At 37.2% G+C, this 14,547-nt stretch overlaps 1 protein-coding gene across 1 annotated transcript in view; it reads left to right on the top strand.

Annotated features, from left to right (window-relative positions):
- The first annotated feature begins 6,643 nt into the window (after nt 1-6,643).
- Nucleotides 6,644-14,547, top strand: part of LOC130024243 (NKG2-F type II integral membrane protein-like) — a 40,179-nt gene continuing 32,275 nt past the window's right edge. The window contains exons 1-2 of the mRNA XM_056114917.1: nt 6,644-6,658; nt 9,581-9,764. Of these exons, the coding sequence (XP_055970892.1) occupies nt 6,644-6,658; nt 9,581-9,764 (199 nt within the window). The remainder of the gene's footprint in view (nt 6,659-9,580; nt 9,765-14,547) is intronic.

Below are 14,547 nucleotides of genomic sequence, written 5' to 3'. Positions count from 1 at the left end.
TCCAACAGGTACAGCCCGCCCCCAAGGGCCTGGGTTCCTCTCTGGGCACGCGCAGCTAGAAACAGCCCCGAGACAGCCGGTTTTCAACCCCTGAGCCGCGTGGGACGGGCACAGAGGCCCAGCTCTGGGCAACAAAGCTGAACGGCTCCAACTCCAACAGGTACAGCCCGCCCCCAAGGGCCTGGGTTCCTCTCTGGGCACGCGCAGCTAGAAACAGCCCCGAGACAGCCGGTTTTCAACCCCTGAGCCGCGTGGGACGGGCACAGAGGCCCAGCTCTGGGCAACAAAGCTGAACGGCTCCAATTCCAACAGGTACAGCCCGCCCCCAAGGGCCTGGGTTCCTCTCTGGGCACGCGCAGCTAGAAACAGCCCCGAGACAGCCGGTTTTCAACCCCTGAGCCGCGTGGGACGGGCACAGAGGCCCAGCTCTGGGCAACAAAGCTGAACGGCTCCAACTCCAACAGGTACAGCCCGCCCCCAAGGGCCTGGGTTCCTCTCTGGGCACGCGCAGCTAGAAACAGCCCCGAGACAGCCGGTTTTCAACCCCTGAGCCGCGTGGGACGGGCACAGAGGCCCAGCTCTGGGCAACAAAGCTGAACGGCTCCAATTCCAAACAGGAGACATTCCCAACTCCTCGCCCAGTGCCAGGGACTCTTTCCGGAGCCGCGACCGCTAACGCGGCCGCGAAATATTTTCCCACTACATATGCCATAGGAACCATAAGCTAACTTCTTAGATGGAAACTTCTCTATTTTAGCGCAGCCACTAGAAACACAGTTGCCAATAACTCATAAGCCTATCTTAACTCACACTGCATATCAAGCAGAATAGTAACACTGAACGTGAAGGACTAAACCACACCTCTCACAATGGTAAAGCAACGCAAAAGCCCACCAAACATTCATATTGAAGAGTCTAGCCCAGATGACACCAACAGTACTGTAGTGTTAGACAACCTCTCTGACAAGGAATTCAGAAGGGAGCTACTTAGGATGCTTAGGGAATTAAAAGAAACAATGGAAACCAATGCCAATAGAAGACAAGAGGATCTGAAGGCAGAAATGAGGAAAATGCAATCAGAAATGTCAGACCTGAAAAATCTCGTAGGCGAATTGAAAAGCTCAGTGGAAGGCCTCAGCAGCAGAGTAACAGCGGCTGAGAACAGAATCAGTGAGCTCGAAGATGAAGTTCAGAGACTCTCCCGAAAAGAGCAGAAAATGGAAAAGAGACTCACAATTCGGGAACAGATGGCAAGAGAAGATCGTGATGAAGCCAAGAGGGGTAACATAAGAATTATTGGAGTCCCAGAGGGACAGGAAGAAAACCTCGATGAAGAAGAAACTGTCAAAGACATCATTGCTACAACATTTCCAGAGCTGAAGAAAACTTGTGACCACATTCAGGAGGCCCGAAGGGTACCAGCTAGAAGAAATCCGAATAAAAATACCCCAAGACACATTCTGATCAAAATGACCAAAACCTTAGACAGAGACAAAATTCTGAAAGCAGCAAGATCGAAGAAAGAAATCTCTTACAAAGGAGCATCCTTAAAATTCACAGCTGATTTTTCTGATGAAACCCTCATGGCCCGAAAACAGTGGTGGGACATAGTAAAAAAACTCAATGAAATAAATGCCTCCCCCAAAATACTTTTCCCAGCAAGACTCTCATTCATAATAGAAGGAACAACACACAGTTTCACAGACAAACAACAGCTCAGGAACTTCATAGACTCAAAACCATGGTTACAAGAACAACTAAATGGGCTACTTTAAGGCAAGAAAGGCCCCTCAAATACACCCAATTTTAACATAACAATGGGACAAAATCCCATAACAATAATCTCTCTCAATGTCAATGGGCTAAACGCACCAATTAAAAGACATAGAGTGGCAGGATGGATTAGAAAATTGAACCCAACATTCTGCTGCCTGCAAGAAACGCATCTCAATAGTCAAAGCAAACACAGACTCAGAGTCAAAGGCTGGAAAACAATCCTACAGGCAAACAGCTCCCATAAAAAAGCTGGAGTAGCCATCCTTATATCAGACCACATTGATTTCAGAGTGAGGAAGGTCATAAGTGACAGTGAAGGCCATTACTTATTGATCAGAGGATCTGTACAACAGGAAGAACTTACAATAATAAATGTATATGCACCTAATGAGAGACCAGCAAAGTACTTAAAACAACTACTCATAGATTTGGAAAAAGACATCAATAGCAACACAATACTAGTGGGAGACTTCAACACTGCTTTGTCACCTCTTGACAGATCAACCAGACTCAAGCTTAGCAAGGACATACTTCATTTGAGGGAAACAATGGAAGAAAGGGACTTAGTAGATACATACAGGACACTTCATCCACAAAAAGCTGAATACACATTCTTCTCAAGTGTACATGGAACATTCTCCAAGATAGACCACATGCTGAGCCACAAAACATGCCTCCATAAAATTAAGAAGGTAGAGATTGTATCAACAATCTTCTCAGACCATAATGCGCTGAAATTAGAAGTAAATCACACACAAAAACAGAAAACTAAATCAAACACCTGGAAATTAAACAGTGCACTATTGAACAACGAGTGGATTAGACAGGAAATCAAAGAGGAAATCAAAAGATTCCTAGAAACGAATGAAAATGAGAACACGAGTTACCAAAACTTATGGGACACAGCAAAGGCTGTGTTAAGAGGAAAGTTTATAGCTCTACAAGCATTCCTCAGGAAGGAGGAGCGAGCACACATAAGTAACCTAACCTCACAGCTTAAGAGCTTGGAGAAGGACCAAAAAAAGGAGCACAACCCGAACAGGAGAAAGGAAATAATAAAACTCAGAGCAGAGATTAACAAGATGGAAACCCAAAAAACAATCCGAAAGATCAATGAAACCAAGAGCTGGTTCTTTGAGAAAATTAACAAGATCGATAAGCCTCTAGCAAAACTCACAAAGAAAGGGAGAGAGAAAACCCTAATAAACCGAATCAGAAATGAAAAGGGGGTCATTACAACAGAAACCACAGAAATTCAGAGGATCCTCAGGGAGTACTTTGAGAAGCTTTATGCCACGGAACATCAAAACCTCGAGGAAATGGATAAATTCCTAGACTCCTACAGACTCCCAAGGCTGAACCAAGAAGACCTGGAATACCTGAACAGACCTATCACCATCAAGGAAATTGAAATGGTAATAAAAAGTCTCCCCAAGCACAAAAGTCCTGGCCCGGATGGATTCACTAGTGAATTCTTCCAAATCTTTAAAGAGGACTTACTCCCAATACTCTTTAAGCTTTTCCACGAAATTGAAATATCAAAAACACTTCCAAACAGTTTCTACGAAGCAAATATCACACTGATACCAAAAGCAGACAGAGATACCACAAAGAAAGAGAATTACAGGCCGATATCCCTGATGAACACAGATGCAAAGATCCTCAACAAACTACTAGCAAATAGAATCCAACTACTCATCAAAAAGATCATACACCATGACCAAGTAGGATTCATCCCAGGGATGCAAGGATGGTTCAACATTCGGAAATCAATCAACATAATCCACCATATCAACAAAAGAAAAGATAAAAAGCATATGATCATATCAATAGATGCAGAGAAAGCATTTGATAAGATCCAGCACCCCTTTATGATGAAAACCCTAGCCAAAATGGGTATAGAGGGGACCTTCCTCAACATAATTAAAGCCATCTACCACAAGCCTACAGCAAGCATCATCCTCAATGGGGAAAAACTGAGAGCCTTCCCTCTAAGATCAGGGACGAGACAGGGATGCCCACTCTCTCCACTGCTGTTCAATATAGTACTGGAAGTACTTGCAATAGCGATTAGGCAGGAAAAAGATATTAAGGGCATTCAGGTAGGAAAGGAAGAAATCAAGCTCTCACTATTCGCAGATGATATGATACTCTACTTAGAGAACCCAATAACTTCCACCAAAAAACTCTTAGAAACAATAGACTCGTATAGTAAAGTTGCAGGTTATAAAATCAATACCCAAAAGTCCATGGCTTTCCTATACGCAAACAGTGAGAGAGAAGAAAGCAACATGAAAAAAACAATCCCGTTCACAATTGTGCCCCAGAAAATCAAGTACCTAGGAATCAGCTTAACTAAGGAAGTAAAGGAACTGTACAAAGAAAACTACAAAACGCTACTTCAGGAAATAAAAGAGGACATGAGGAAATGGAAAGATATCCCCTGCTCATGGGTCGGGAGACTTAACATTGTCAAAATGGCAATACTACCGAAAGCATTGTATAAATTCAATGCAATCCCTATAAGGATACCCATGACATTCTTCAAAGAAATGGAGCAAACACTCTTGAAATTTATATGGAACAATAAGCCCCCACGAATAGCTAAAGCAATTCTTGGGAAAAAGAAAATGGGAGGAATCAACCTCCCGAACTTCAAACTGTACTACAAAGCAGTAATAATTAAAACAGCATGGTACTGGAACAAAGGCAGAACTGCAGACCAATGGAACAGGGTTGAATACACTGACATCTCTCCTCAATCATATGCTCATCTAATCTTTGATAAAGGTGCAAGTAATGTGAAGTGGAGTAAGGAAAGCCTCTTTAATAAATTGTGTTGGCATCACTGGACGGCTACATGCAAAAAAATAGGCTCAGAACTCTGCCTAACACCATGTACAAAAGTAAGATCAAAATGGATTAAAGACCTCAACATCAGACCAGAAACCATAAGGTACATTGAAGATAAAGTTGGCAAAACCCTCCATGACATTGAAGCTAATGGTATCTTCAAAGATGCCACGCCACTGGCCGAGCAAGTGAAAACAGAGATAGATAAATGGGACTATCTTAAACTAAGAAGCTTCTGCACCTCCAAAGAAACAGTGACCAAAATACAAAGACAGTCTACAGAATGGGAAAGGATATTCACCGAATACACATCTGACAAGGGGTTGATATCCAGGATATACAAAATACTGGTTAAACTCCACAAGAAGAAAACATCCAACCCCATCCAAAAATGGGGCAATGAAATGAACAGAAACTTTCTCAAAGAAGAAATCCGAATGGCAAAAAAGCACATGAGAAAATGCTCTACATCATTAATCATCAGGGAGATGCAGATCAAAACCACAATGAGATACCATCTCACACCTCAGAGACTGGCCCACATTCAAAAGAACAAAAGCAACCGATGCTGGCGTGGATGTGGCGAGAAAGGGACACTCCTTCACTGTTGGTGGGAATGTCCACTGGTTCAGCCCTTCTGGAAAACAGTATGGACGATTCTCAAAAAATTAGAAATTGAGCTCCCATTTGACCCAGCAATACCACTCTTGGGAATATATCCCAGAGAGGCAAAAATGTATAGTCGAAGTGACATCTGCACTTGTTTGTTCATTGCAGCCCTCTTTACAATAGCCAGAAACTGGAAGAAACCTGAATGCCCAAGAACAGATGACTGGTTAAAGAAACTTTGGTACATCTACACAATGGAGTACTATGTAGCTCTTAGAAAAGATGAAGTCATGAAATTTACATACAAGTGGTACAATATGGAAAGTATCATGCTAAGCGAAATGAGTCAGAAAGAGAGGGATAGACATAGAAAGATTGCATTCATCTGGGGGATATAAAGTAACAAAGTATGAGATTAATACCCAAGAATAGCTGAGATCAGCACCAGGAGGATTACTCCATAACTTAGAGGCCAGCCGGGTATCCTAGAGGAAAGGGCTATTCAGATAGAGAAGGGAGCACCAAATAAAGGATGTTTGGAGGATCCTCCCAGGAGGGGAGATGCATGTCGAAAGTAGACTATGGACTGAACATGTTTGCCACTCAATGCCTCTTTTGCAGACCACAACACCCAAAAGGAGAGAGAGAACACAGGGGATTGCCCTGCCACAGAGACGGGGGGATGGGGGGATGGGGGTGGGAGGGATATTATCCATGGTGGTGGAAAATGGGCACTGGTGGAGGGATGGGTATCTGATCATTGTATAATTGAAACCAAAGCACAAAAAATTGTAAATCTACAACTTTAAAAAAAATAAAATAAAATAAAGGGGAAAAAAAAAAAAAAAGAGAAAGAAAATGCAAGAAAATGCTACTGTTTCACATAGCATAAAAAAGAAAAGGATTTTTTTTCATTATGATGCTAACAGAATTATTCCCTGGTATAAAAATGTGTAATGCTATACTCACCAAATATCAAAACATATATTATGCAGATCTAAATTTTATTTTATGAAAGAATAAACTTTAGGATGAAAACACTTAAATTGGATTCTGTTGCATCTATATCTCCATCTATATACCAAAAATATATTTATTTGGTGTCTCATTTTTTTTTCGCTTAGCACTATATTATGGGTATCCACCTTTCAAAAGATCACTTACCATTAGTCCATTTTATAAAATATCAAAGAAGAAATAAATTTGTATGTAAGAAGGTACATCAGTGCTTGCCAAGAGTTGAATGGAAGTGGAACGGGAAGTGACTTTTAATTGCTTTTGCATTTCTTTGAAACTGATGAAAACTTCATAAATTTTGATAATGCTGTTAGTTACATTAAAATTTTCAATTATTCACTTTAATTGGAGTAAATTATGTTGTCTGAATCACTCTTCAGACAAGGGTATGGTGTTTGGAAAGGTATGGGCAATGGTGTTGGAAATACATTAATATTTGAAATAATGTGCAAAGATGTTATCTTAACAATATTAAATGTGGTGCAGAGATCAAACCCAGGTCTGCTGCATTTAAGGCTAGAACTATATCCACTGTATAATTGTTCTAGCCCTTAGTCTTTATTTTTTCCTCTCTGAAAAATTTTAAACCAGAATATATTTTAAAAGCTCATTTATGAGTAATAAATTCAAATGCAAACATGTTAAGAATTGGTACAGAGAAACTGATAGAAAATTGGGGAAATTGATATATTTTGCTAGTTAAAATGAAATTAAATATGCATTGCTTAAAATAATTTGGTTCACCTTTAAATTTTAATAGTGTTATTATTTTAGAATATTTTATTATAAGTTACACTATAACTTATATAAAAAAGGAAGAAGTCTGTACTGTCAATTTTAATAATCTTGTCAAAAGTACAATTAAAAACTTTAAGAGACACTAATCAAGGTCGAAGATTTCAGAGTTGTGACTAAGAAGGAAGGGCGTTTAAAGAATCAGTGCTCCAAATTGTTTGTCCGCAGGTTTCATTAAGGTACAAAATCAAGTTCTCAGAGGCATTTTCCCACGGAAATATTACATAACACACTCAATAAGCCCAGAATATCCTCTATTCCCAAGAAACAGCTTGAGATAAATTATTTTAAAACCACAGTGAGTGTAACAATTTTTTGTTCATACTTTAGTTACACTTTGATTTAAAGAAAATCGGCACTTTCCATGTTGTTCATGAAGACCATAGGTACTATTTGCTTACAAGATATGTGAAGATGCACAACCATTCATGCCCAAAAGAAATTATGGGTAGTTGTCTCTATGCTAGCTCATATTATTAAATATAATTTACATGCACGAGGTATGGGGCAACCTTATTTTATAAATAATCAAACTAGAAGAGAACTTTGGTATCTTTGTTTGAATAGTTCAGACTAGAAAATATGACATTCATGAATAGAAAACATGAATATCAAAGTCTAAAAAAAATAAGATAATGGCTTTGAGTTTTATAAATATTCATTGTTCATTGTAGAAAATTAGTTAAGTGCACAAGAGCAATGAAATTTTTTTTCAAATTAACACAATTAAATTGGAATTTAATAAATTCCTTATAAGAAGCATTCACTTTGGAAGTCATAATAAATATAGGTATACATAATTTTAATGTTTAGTCCATTATTAAAGAAGTTTCTTAAAGTATTTGATTCAATTGTAAAAGTCAAATGTTTTTTCTCACATTCTCACTTATTTTTTCTTTTCTTGTTTTTTTTTTTCTTTTTGGTTTACACCCGGAGATGCTCAGGGGTTACTCCTGGCTCTGCTCTCAGGAATCACTCCTGGCGGTGCTTGGTGGACCATATAGCATGCTGGGAATCAAACCCGGGTCGGTTGCGTGCAAGGCAAACACCCTACCCACTCTGCTATTGCTCCAGCGCTATTTTTGATTTTTTAAATAAAAATCAAGACGAGGTAATGTTGGTGAAATTCTAGTTTATACAAAATTCTTAAAAAATCAATCAGAAAAATTTGGAAATACTTTTCAAAATGTACATACCAGACACTGATAAAAGAGAGAGTGTTCTAATAATATATGGCTGGATGTGGAACAGATGAAATAAAATGTTATTTGCATCAAAATAACAGAATAATGAACTATTGAGAGTTACAAAAGTCAATATTTGAGTGTATTTATGTTCATTATGTCTTACATATTTTTTTTCACTTTAGGAAATCAAATTATTGGACGTAAAATAAGTTTTTAGAAGTAAAACTTTTAAAGCAAAAATTAAGTTTAGTTCTACTCACTACAGAGTGCATTAACTATATTATTAACTTACATTATCTAATTTATTAGAATTTCTTATACAGCTAAAACTACCTTTACTGATTTTCAAAGCTCTAGAATACTTCTGAAAATTTGTGTCAGTGCATCATTCCAAGTGGTCTTTGTCCATAACTTTAAAGTATTATTTCTAAAGCATTAAATAAATTGACAATTAATTACTAAGAACATGGATTTTAAAACTTTGATTTTTAAAATAAAATATTATTCTGTTGTAAATGAATTTACTGTGTCATAAAAATTACATAAAATATTTCTTCAACATTTACAACATTTATATGAATTCTACGATCATTTAAAATAATTTTTTTTAGTGGTTCAAAGAGAGTGCAGGAGGTAAGACATTTGCCTTGCATGCATCAGGGATCAAATCTCTTGTACCACCTCTTGTCCCAGAAACACTGCCAGGAGTGATACCTGTGCACAGAGCAGAAGGAAGCCCTGAGCACTGCCAGGCCTAGCCTAACTTTTACCCCTTCCCAAATAGTGATTAAAAATAAAAAGTTCATTTGATAACAAGTCACTTTAGTACAGGAAATAGTTAATGCTAATTTCCTTCCAGTTTTAGGGCATTCAATCTTAAAATATTAGCAGACGTAAGATTTTGTCCTAAAAATTAGTGCATTAATATTTTCTAATACAGCATCTATCTTTTACTTGTAGTATTAAAATGCTTCTGTGGAATCTGAGTTTAAACTAATGAGGATGTTATTATTCATGTGCTAATTATTACTCACCATCTTTGTTTTATGTTTCTCCAACCAATGCATCAAACATAGGACTTAATTCTAAAAGCTAGTCTACCACAAAACACCTTTAAAAATAAACTATCTTGAAAGTTCTATGAAAATTAGACCAAACTTTTACTTTATGCGATATGCAGTACCTTATACATTGTGCAGTACATGTGGCATAATACAACTGACACTCCACCCACATTGACTATGCTGAGACTCTTGTCATCTAAAACTCCTGTCTTCAGATTCAGTGGGTCATTGCAGTTATCAAAGATCACAGTCACCTACAGTTTCCAGCTCAGGAGATAGAATAACCAGAGGGTAACCTATGAAGAGCTGAATCTGCATAATGACTGGAAGAGAAGGCAAAAGGAACCCCAGGACTCCAAAAGCTCTGATGCAGTAACTGAGCAGGAAATAACCTATGCAGAGTTAAATTTTCAAAACTCTTGTCAGGATCCTCAAGGGAATGACCAGCAGCTCCACAGCAGAGGTAAGAATTTTCACAGACACAGTAGAATACAACTGTTCTAGTATTTGCACAAAAGTAGAATAGAGAAAGGAATAATCTGCTCCCTTTCTTTTGTGGGTGAGAATCAGATCATAAAGTTGAAGTATGGCGTTTTAGCATGAAATCTGAGGACTACTTTTATTCAAGCATTGTAATTTGTTGCCTGTTAACTAAAATCTCGTGAGGGTTGTATTTATTGGAAGTGCAATAGATGCAGTATCCAGGGAGAATATTAGAATGGAAGAATTAGTTTTTGAATCCAAATTCATATCTGTTAATCCCTGTGCAAGTGATTTGTCTTGTATAGTAACCACCTAAACATTTGTGTCTATTTTTTATTTTTTGTGTTTTCATTTTCCTCAAGAAGCTTTACTGGAAAAGTATATTGCTGGATCCCTGGTGCTCCTCTGCCTTGTTTGGATGATAATAATTATCATTGTTATTCCCTGTAAGTAAATTTTGGAAAGATTATAAGGAGACTTTCCACATTAATGATTTCCTGTGACTTTAAATATTCATAATGTGAATAGGCAGAACTCTCATTTTTATTTTTGTTCTTAGAAAATGTCTAATACTTTTTCTAAGTATATTAAAAAATTCCGATACAGGGGCAGGAATAATAGTTTAACACTTGCCTTTCACATGGCCACTTGGATTCTCATATGGTCCTGTAAGCATTTCCTGAAGTGATCCCAGAGTATAGAGCCAGGAGTAACCCCTGAGTTTCCAACACCAAGGTTGGACCAATTTGGATGTGACCCCAAATTAAAAAGCAACCAAAAAAAATTCAATACAGAATGATGTGAAAGTTGTTATAGTGTAAAATTTATTATAAACTAATGCTGGACACGATTAAATAGGTTCAGGTAAGAGATGGTGAAATTAGGTATCTTAAGCTTTTGAAATATTCTCCTCAATGTTCATAATTTTATTAGGTTCTTTAAGTAAAATAATTTTATTTTAGCTTACTCTAATCCTTAGCAATTAATAAATGTCTCAAACAATATTTCTTTCAAAGAACTAAAATATTACCTTATTTAAATCAAAATAAACATTTTTATGAATTTTAATTTTTCTAGCTACTGAGATTCAGGAGTCAAAAAATTCATCTCTGGTAGCAGTGACGCAAAACGGTATGTTTTAGAAAATTCTAGATGTTATTAGTACCTTTTATATTTTATCTTAGGTTAAACAAAAACGTAAATAAGGCTGATCAATTGGCTTAAAGAGTTGGATTGCAGGGCTCACAAGTGGGTACCCCAGGTTTCATCCTTGGCACCGCATGGCTCCTTTGTATTTTTAGAAATGACCCCTGGAAAACTACAGGGAGTAGCCACTGTGCACTTCCTCTATGTCCCCCAAATCAGTAATAAATAATAACTATAGGAGAGTATTCTTCTAAGGTATCAATAGAAATATTTGTTTGGAACGAAACACATATCTATTAAGTATTGGTTTAAATTTCTCGTTAAAATTTGAGGAAAGAGCTCATTTTTATAGTCTAAAATGTGATTTAATGACTGAAGACAAAGTAAGGGGTTAAGGCACTTGTCTTGCAAGCAGTTCACCACAGTTCAGTCCCCAACTCTGTGTATGGTCCCTTCCACACCAAAAGAAGTGATTTCTGAGCAAAGAGCTAGCTATAAGCCCAGAGCAGTGTTGATTGTGGTCCTAAACCAAATCTTAGTTCATTGACTTTCAGGACAAATAGATAGTGGATTTTGCTGTGGTTTCTTAATATGGGTGTTTAAGTTAGGGAATAAAAATTCTGTGACTGTGCATATGTGTTTTAAATGTACCACCTCAAGTTTATAAATAAGCACTTATGTTTAACATATCCATACACATGTTTATGTTTATATACATGAGTACATACATATCTATGTATATATGTATGCATATATACATCTGCTTTTGCATGTTTGTGATATTATTTTAGTTAAAGATCAAATAGTTATTGATTATGACTTAATTTTTCCTTAGCATATAATTGTAATCAGTGTCCAAGGGAGTGGTTCATATATTCCAACAGCTGCTATTATATCAGTAATGAAAAGAGAACATGGAATGAAAGTATGATGGCCTGTGTGTCTAAGAATTCTAAGCTTCTTTATATAGATAACCCTGAAGAAATGGTAAGATTTGAAAGCTGTGTCTATTTTGTTAAATGATATTTCAACAGATGTTATGTTTAAAGAGCTCATCAATGTTTTATACATTATAGATTTTTAAGTTTAATATTACATTTATAAATCTAGCTAAAATTTCTCAAAACAATAACAATTTTTCAGCTTTTGCGATTACATTTTTATACCAGGAATGCTTGCACATTTGTTACTTTTTGCTTCACTGGCTTTTATAAAAAAACAGTGCTTTGTTCATGGAGGTCTCCAGAGCAGAGTTCAGGGGTCACAGGGCTGTTCCTCACAGCACTTGTCTGTATGTGGTACCAAAAATCCAGCTAAAGATTGTGCTCCACCCCTTTGAGCAATCTCTCCAGCTCCTGTAGTGCCTTCTTACTCCAAAATAAGTCTTAATTATGTTATCACTTTATCACTTAATCACTTAACTTCCCGTTAGTCGTCGATTTGCTCGAGCGGGCGCCAGTAACGTCTCCATTTGTCCCTGTTGCGTGCTAGTGTAGCCCAATGGCATCTGTTCGCTCCGGGAACATGAAGGGCCTTAAACCGATCGTTCATGATCTTGACGAAGAAGTCTGACCATCTGGTAGGTGGGCGGCCACGCGGTCTTTTGACATCCCGTGGAATCCAATCAGTAACAGCTCTAGTCCAAAGGTCGTCTTTAAATCTCATTACATGACCAGCCCATCTTATTTTCGACACCTTGGCAAATGAGACAGCGTCCCTGATCCTTGATCGTCCACGGATGTCAGAACTCCGGATTCTTTCTCTCATTTGAGTGAAACGTGATATTCCAAGCATAGCTCTTTCTATTCTTCTTTGGGAGACCTACCTGAATAGCGTTCTCATCCTGTTTGCGTAGGGCCCAGGTCTATGAGGCATATGTTAATGCAGGAAGAACAGTGGAATCAAAGAGATGTGCCCAGAGCCGGAGGTTCTTCGTCCTCTTAGCTATTTCTTCGACGTTCTTGAAGGCGTTCCAAGCCACTCTCTTCCTCCTGTGCAGCTCGGGTGCCAGGTCATTTGTCATGTTGACCTCTGGACCTAGGTACACATAGCTGTTGCATTCGGAGATGGTCCTTCCATTGAGAGCGAATGGGGCGTCAGGAACAAGGCTGTTTCTCCTAAACATTGTCTTTGTGAGATTCAGATTTATGTTATCAATGGGCTGGAAAGATAGCACAGAGGGTAGGGCATTTGCCTTGCAAATGACCAACAAAGGCCAACCCACCTAGATTATCTCCACCTCAAGGCAAAGCCTGGCAAGCTACCTGACTGCCAAACACAGTAAAAACAAGTCTCACAATGGAGATGTTACTGGGCCCACTCAAGCAAATCTTATCAAGGGAGCTAGACATTGTATTGCAAATATTTATCAAGTGAAAAGAAGCAAGTCCTTCAAAGTAAGATCTTCAAACAAAGTCTTCCAAACATGGTATAATTCCTTTTGCCCTTTCTATTTGCTAAATCAGTATTCTGAATTTTAATCTACTATAAATTATGTTTTCTTAAACTTGAGCTTCACATACAAGAGAAGATCATTATGTTCTAATTTTCATTCTCATCTATGTTGTTCCTTCTCATTTTTGTGTTTATAGTTTTTACATTTTTCACTGTTCTATTTGATGACATAATATTTTAAATATACGTATTTAGATTTAAAGATATGCATTTTATAAATATTTTATTGAAATCTTAATTCATTACAAAGTGATATTATATCTATAGTATATATTATATAAACATCTAGTATATTTATGAAATGTCTTATGGTTATTGTATTATAGTTACATTAGTTTTAATTATGAAATATTGCAAATAAAAATTTAGGACATAAACATATATAATATATGATAAATTGATATGTGTGTATCAATTTGTTATATTATTCAGTCATTTTCTAATATTGTGAAAACACATTTTACATAATAGTCTTTTGATCTAAAACTTAAAATTATTAATAATATAAATATTATAAATTCTGATGACTGTATATGAGAATTTTTGTGATATAATTTTTCATTTGTTCGGGGGTCACACCCTTGTTTTTTCTGGTGTATTACTGGTCCTGGACTCAACAATTACTCTGGGGACCAAATGGGATGCCCCAAATCAAACCCGGGTCAGCTACATACATGCAAGGCTTGAATCCTGCACGCCATATCATTTTTGGCCCCAGAATTATTATGATCTTAATAGGCATTTTCCTGTTTGGTAATGATTTGGTATGGATTGAACACATTTTTCTGGTCTAAAAGTATTACAATATTTTCTTATGCTAAATGCCTTTATCTTTTGCCCATTTTTCCTACCTTGCTATCTTTATTTTCCTTCCCAGATGTTTTGTCATATTTAAGTTTTAAACTCTTTTTTGTTTTATGAAATGCAAATATGTTATTTTGACTCAATGGCTTAAAATTATAATTTCTATTGGTGCCTTTTAATAATTACCAATTTGATAATTATTTAATTATATTAAGTTTTGTAGAGCTGGAGCGATAGCACAGCAGGTAAGGCCTTGCACGTAGCCAACACAGCCTACCTGGGTTTGATTCCTCTGCCCCTCTTGAAAAACCCTGCAAGCTATCTTGCCTGCATAGCAAAGCCTAGCAAGCTCCTCTGAC

Source organism: Sorex fumeus, unplaced genomic scaffold, assembly GCF_029834395.1.
Source record: "Sorex fumeus unplaced genomic scaffold, SorFum_2.1 ptg000003l, whole genome shotgun sequence".
NCBI lineage: Eukaryota > Metazoa > Chordata > Mammalia > Eulipotyphla > Soricidae > Sorex > Sorex fumeus.
This window is presented reverse-complemented; position numbering and strand designations above follow the sequence as displayed.